This window comes from Colius striatus, chromosome 7, assembly GCF_028858725.1.
Source record: "Colius striatus isolate bColStr4 chromosome 7, bColStr4.1.hap1, whole genome shotgun sequence".
NCBI classification, from domain to species: Eukaryota; Metazoa; Chordata; class Aves; order Coliiformes; family Coliidae; genus Colius; species Colius striatus.
In genome coordinates, this window is record NC_084765.1 from 17,684,248 (window position 1) to 17,690,247 (window position 6,000).

The following is a 6,000-nucleotide window of genomic DNA, read 5'->3' on the forward strand; positions in this document are numbered from 1 at the left end:
AACAGTCAACTAAGGAAGCTACAGTTATGGTTAACTACTGATCTCAAAGAGCAACATGAGAGCCAAAACAGAGCAGTGGGTGCAGTCACCCACAGCAGAACCTTGCAGCTCTATTTCAGTGTTACCTGCCAGCAGAGCGCAATTCATACAGGTCCATCAGCTCCACCACGGCACAGCAGAACTACCTATCTGCCAAACCAATGGTTGAACGCAGTCTGCCCTTCCTCTTGCTGCTCCACAGATGACAGTACCCAAGAGGCTGGCTTCAGGTTTTTTAGCAGAAACAAGGCTCAAACTGACTGACTACACAAGCATGAGGAAACTAGTTGGACCCAAGGAGCTCGGGCTCTTTCTGTTGCCCTGCCTCCTCATAATATTTACCTCACAGAATAGGAATCCAAGTATGAACGCCTGTAAGTGGAAAGATTTTCCTCCACTAAAACCATGGGTTTGGTGCCTGCTTTAGATTCGATGTACATTCTTCTTCTGCTTCAGAACAGCATCTTCCCACCCACAGGACTACCACATTTGTTCCTTGCAGTGAACGGGCAGCCCTTAAAAGTACTTACATTGTCATGAGTTTGGGAAATTGCAAACAAGATCTTTCCCTGTACAGTTTTTCAGCCCTAAGCTGAGCTGAAAAAGTACTAACAATACTTTTTAGTCCAGAAGGAAAGTTAGACACTGGCATAGCTCCTAGCTCTTCATGTGTAAGATGCAGCATAACTCAGGCTGGTCTCGAGTTAGTAGTTACATTATTTTTCAATGACAAATTCCCAAGTTCCTACTACTGAGTATTAACTGAGCTTTCCCCATCCCAGCGTTGGGGTTTCATTCATAATTTTACTTCACGTAGGGAACCTGTGTGTGCTCCCAAGAGCATTATACAGGAGCCAAGCAAGAGGTGTATCAATGTCCTTCACAGCACTCAGCATCTTCATTCTCCTTAGTATGAGCTTCAAACACAGTTTTCAAACTCCTTGTAAAGCCTGGGTTGTCAGTCAGCTTTCTGCTTCATGAAGTGCTCAGTGACTTTCAATTCAGGAGAAGACACCAGATCTTCTGACAGTCATTCCCTCTACAGAGCACTGCACATGTTGTCTAGTAAGGAACAACAGACTGTGGGTGGGCGATGAAGCTGTCAACTGACTGCTTAATAAATCAATCCTTAATATAAGTTAAGCATTTTGCAAACAAGTTAAATCTATTACAGAATCTGTGAACTAGAAATAACTCCACCAGAATTAGCCAGCTGGCTGTTTTATTCGCACTGTTTTGTGTTCTTTGTAAGCAGATTACAGTTTTTTAGCTGTTGGACTAATTTCACACAAGATTCTAACAGCATTTTTTTTCCTAATTTTTAATTCTAGTCACTTCTATTTCCTTAGCTGTCCTCCAAGGTGTCTAGTTTAAAACCTTCTCACTTGAGACTTGTTATTTATCTCATGCCAAGAGGGGTGGTTTTCCACAAAATAAGCACGAAGGCTTTGGACACTCAGTAAAGGTCACTCGAGAAGCCCAAGATAATTTCTGCTACATTTTTTCTTTTTACCTTTGCAGAGCGTTGTAGAGAAGTCAAATATGAAGAAAGAATAACTTATAAGGGCTGTTCTACAAATATCACTTTGAGTCGATGTGAAGGATCGTGTCCATCTTCAACAAAGTAAGGGCAGCTGGGGGGTTGTGCAGTACCACAGTTGTTTCTTTGCCTTATTGAGACACCTGGAACCACTCCATCAGTCTGGGGGGAAAAGGTGGTGGGCACCTCTGCAGCAGTAGCACACTGCGGACTAAACCAGAGAACTAGAAACATGGCTTTTGAGGTCATTTGGGATGTAGAGATTGACTGTGTAAAGGGGAGGGTGGTGTCTTTGCTTCCCTAAGTTCTTCAGGGTATTTTATTTTGTTTTAAAGACATCAGTGCTGCAGGTTGCTTTTAGCTGGTTTGTTGTTTTGAAGATAGGTCAGTTAAGAGTACAAATACCTGTTTTCAAATAGCCAAGACAGCAAAATAAGAGCTTTATCTCACCTAAATGCAACACCTCAGTTGTCCCATAGTTCTGACTGTGCAGTTCAGGGACACACTGCTATTCCAAGTGCTGCCTCAGGACAGCCAGTTCTGCTTCCTCATTAGATTATGGAGGGAATCAACGTTCAAGTAAAACTGAGTTGACTGCAGTACTGCAGAGTTCACAGGTATTTGAGACAAAAGAAGCAGAAGGTCATTAGATTCCCAACAGTCCAAGCAAATAGAGTGTTCAAGAACAGGAAAGCAATGAAGGGTTCCACTTTTGCAATAACTAATTTAAACTGATCCTGGTGTATAGAAGCCACCCCCTTTCAAGTGAGTCCAGGTATCCCCCAGCATTTTGAACCCCAAGTGAGGGACATGTTATCTTGAGAGTTGGCAAAAGGGCTATGAGCCTGGAAGGTTTTTAGTTCTTAAGGCTCACCACAATCACTAAGAAAGTCGTGGTTAAAAAACAGTTTTGTTTTCATTGAAATCAAGCATACTTTTCTCCCCTGTAGGGAGATTTTTACCAGAGTAATTTTTTCCATAACACTTTGTTCCCAATTGCTAAATTCCAGCCTGCATTTATACACCTGGTTCCCAACAAAAAGATAGGAGCAGGGCCAGCAGCACAGCTCACTGAACAGGCTCAGTATGACAGCACAGCAGCACCATCTGAAGAGAATCTAAACCTCAATCTGCTTATTCCAGCTACTGCTTCACCAGCCTGGGCTTTATTCCTCTTAATTCAGCAAGACATGCGCAAGGCTTCTACTGCTTTGTGAACTGTCCTCACAGCCCAGAACTGGCAGTATCGCTCTGGTTCTGGTGACACCAACTGAGAGGAAGGAAGATTTTTCTTCCTCCATAAGCAGTACAAAAAGACTCACAACTTGGCAGCTTCATTAACAGATCACACCAGAGACCTTTTGCAAACTGCAAGTAGTCCAGTACTCAGTTTAAGAAAAAGTTAAACGTATTTTGTGATTTTTCAGAAGTACAAGAGGGAAATCAAAGCTCCATAGTTTTCCAGCGAGGTCTGAGGCTTAATAGGAATAAGGCCTTTGAAAATGCAGTCTCAGAAAGGCAGGTAGAGGCTCAGGACACTCACCCTGCCACACAGTCAGCTCAGGAATTTAAAATAGAGCCAACCACTGCACTGCTGCTTGCAGTTCTGCAGCCAATAGAACCTTCAACTCTTAGGGTCACGCTCCTTCCTCTGAATGTTCCACCATAAGAAAAAACACCCCAGTGTTCCAAATACTTTAAAAGCTGTAAGCTTGAAATGATGTCATACAAATCCTATCTGAGCCTCCCTCTCTTTCCCCCAGGCTGAATGTGGAGAGGATGGCAGTGACCACAGCCTGCGGCTGCTGTCAGCCTCTCCAGCTTCTCCGGAAGGAATTCCAGCTGCCATGCCAAGACCCAGAGAATCCTGAAAAAAGGTTCATTGCAGAAATTCCTGTATTTCGGGGCTGTGTCTGTACTTTAGACAGCTGCATACACTAGCCAGGCCCCCAAGTGGCCTCAGGAATTTGTTTTAAATTAAACACTGATCAGAATGTAATACTTCCACACACCTGCTCATTGCAGTTAGGGCTCCTGGACAGGTTGTACCAGATAAATTGCACCTGATGAGGATGGGGAGGGGAATGATGCAGGGAAGGGAAAAGGAAAATCCAAGCAGAATGGGCAGACCAGGTCAAAGCTGGTCTGGCCTCAGTGCCACATTTAACCTGAGGCTAAAAGCCGGCCCACATACTGTGTGGTGACACAATTTTCACTTTCAAATAAAGTAGAAAGAATTGAATTTGTTACCTTATTTCTCATTATTTGACCTATTATTTTAAATTACAATAGTCTAAGAGGGTCTCAGTGTTGAGCTTGGGCTGGTGGAACAGCTTGCTACTTCCCCAGGAGAAGAGACAACAGGGAGACCTGTTCCTTTTGAATGTGGACATCGTGCTTGTGCCTGTCACCACATGCAGCTGCTGTCAGAAAGCAAAGTGGTATGTGAACCAAAAACAGATTGCGTGGTTTCTACATACACATATACAACATGTTGAGACACTTCCAGAACCATCGTTAACACCGATACAGTAGCTTTTGGGCAAAGCAGTTTGCAGGACACTCCCTGCAAGAAGTCAGTGACCATGTGCTTCTGACAGGACACTGGCAGATCACTCTCAACGGGTTTCTACTTCCTGCTGGTAGAAAGTCATCTTCACTACTGTGTCTGCAATTCATTCAAGAACAGGCTACATGAATGCACAAAAGCTCCTGATGCTTATTTTTTTAGCAAGTTTCAGAGAAGTACAAAGAACCTGAAACACACACTTAAGAGCTCGAGTGGGGTTATTGAGCAGTTTAGTCTTCTTTGATGTCAACACACACTTTTTAAACAAGTCCTGTCTGTATATAACACAGGTGTGAGCTTCACAGCCTCAACTCTACCCCAATGTTAGCCTATGCTGCTAATCTTCACACTGCTCTTACACACTATAGGATGAAAGGTTTTACAAACAGCTTTCTTTACAGCAGAGCAATCTTATAACAGGACCACACACCTCAACAAAAGGGCCATAACCTGCATAGGGGTGCAGAGGTTTGCAAGTCAGGTGAGGCTCCATTGACAACACAGCAGAAAAGCACTGACCACCACACATCAATTGTCCTGGAACAACCAGTTCACACAAGTATTCATTACACTTTCACGCCTCCAGACAAAAGAAGGACAGCTTGATTACTGTTCTAATCATTTATTTTATCTTAATACGTTCTTCTGATGAATATAGTCTAATATATAGTCTTCTATATGAAAATTCTCCACTTAATTTGACAGAACTTTGTTTTATACAAATAAGACGATCACCATAAATGTTACATACTGGAGTGTAGGTCAAGAATGAACATATGCTACCTGCTCTGCTATTCAGTTATTTTCACATGTCAATGCCTGAAAATACTGTACTTTAAAACAATAACACTGTTTACTGCAGAAATTACTTTGTCTGCTTGACAGGATACATCACTTTGGTAAGTTAACCATCATTCACAAAAAAAAATAATCAAGTATTTTGTCCTTAATTTGTTCACTTTTCTGCTCATGGCTTCCTTGAGCTGACATTTAATACAAAGTGTGAACAGTCATAAGCTTAACACAGTCACCACTGAAAAGACACTTCCCCTACCCCCCTCCATACCCCATTTTTAATGCACATTTTAGCATAGCTCGAACCAAAACAAAGGGAACTAAAGTAGCGCAGCATCCCAAGGTGTCCTTTAATGAGGGCACAGAACATTTTCAGGGGACAGATACACAACAAGATTCGGAAAAAGTGATGTAGAAGCTCCCTCCTCTCTTTCTTAAGATTCCCCTTAGTTCATACATCGGATTTCTCACGTAGCAGCCAAAAGCAGGGTTGAAGTAACAGGACTAAAGAGGAGACATCTAGTATCCAAAGGACCAAAGGTAAGGAAGCCTATTAGCATTCTGCCAACTGTCCAATCTTCCTGCAGGAACTCCTTGTGAAGATTCTGAAAGACATTTCTAACCAGAGTCTCGATTAATTACTTGAAAGGCCATAGAGGGGCCAACTGTTCAAAAAATATAGCAGAAGGACCAGGTCTATTGACAACCTTTCAGTCACAGCATCCACAGTTACCAGCCATCGCTGTGAAAATAAACAAAAAACATCTAACCAAATCCACACATCACAGCCAAATCCATGCTCATTTTTCACCTGGACTCAAGTACAATCACCAGCCTTCAACCAAGCCAAGTTACAGTCACTCAGTTGCACCATTTAACTCAAAGCACTGAGGACAAAAGCCAGGCCTACTCCATCTGTCAATCCTGTCTCATCGTGTGCCTGGGCATCTTGACAGAAGCCTCATTTAAACGTATCTTCAATGCCACCACTATCAAACAGACTCTCTTATTTCACAGGTGTACTAATCTGTATGTGTTCTGAGACACCAGTCCCAGG

General features: G+C 42.7%; 1 protein-coding gene across 1 annotated transcript in view; it reads left to right on the forward strand.

The window, feature by feature from the left end:
* The window catches only part of MUC6 (mucin 6, oligomeric mucus/gel-forming), a 54,055-nt gene extending 50,535 nt beyond the window's left edge, over positions 1–3,520 (forward strand). The window contains exons 39-40 of the mRNA XM_062000378.1: positions 1,561–1,663; positions 3,343–3,520. Of these exons, the coding sequence (XP_061856362.1) occupies positions 1,561–1,663; positions 3,343–3,520 (281 nt within the window). The remainder of the gene's footprint in view (positions 1–1,560; positions 1,664–3,342) is intronic.
* The last annotated feature ends 2,480 nt before the right edge of the window (positions 3,521–6,000 follow it).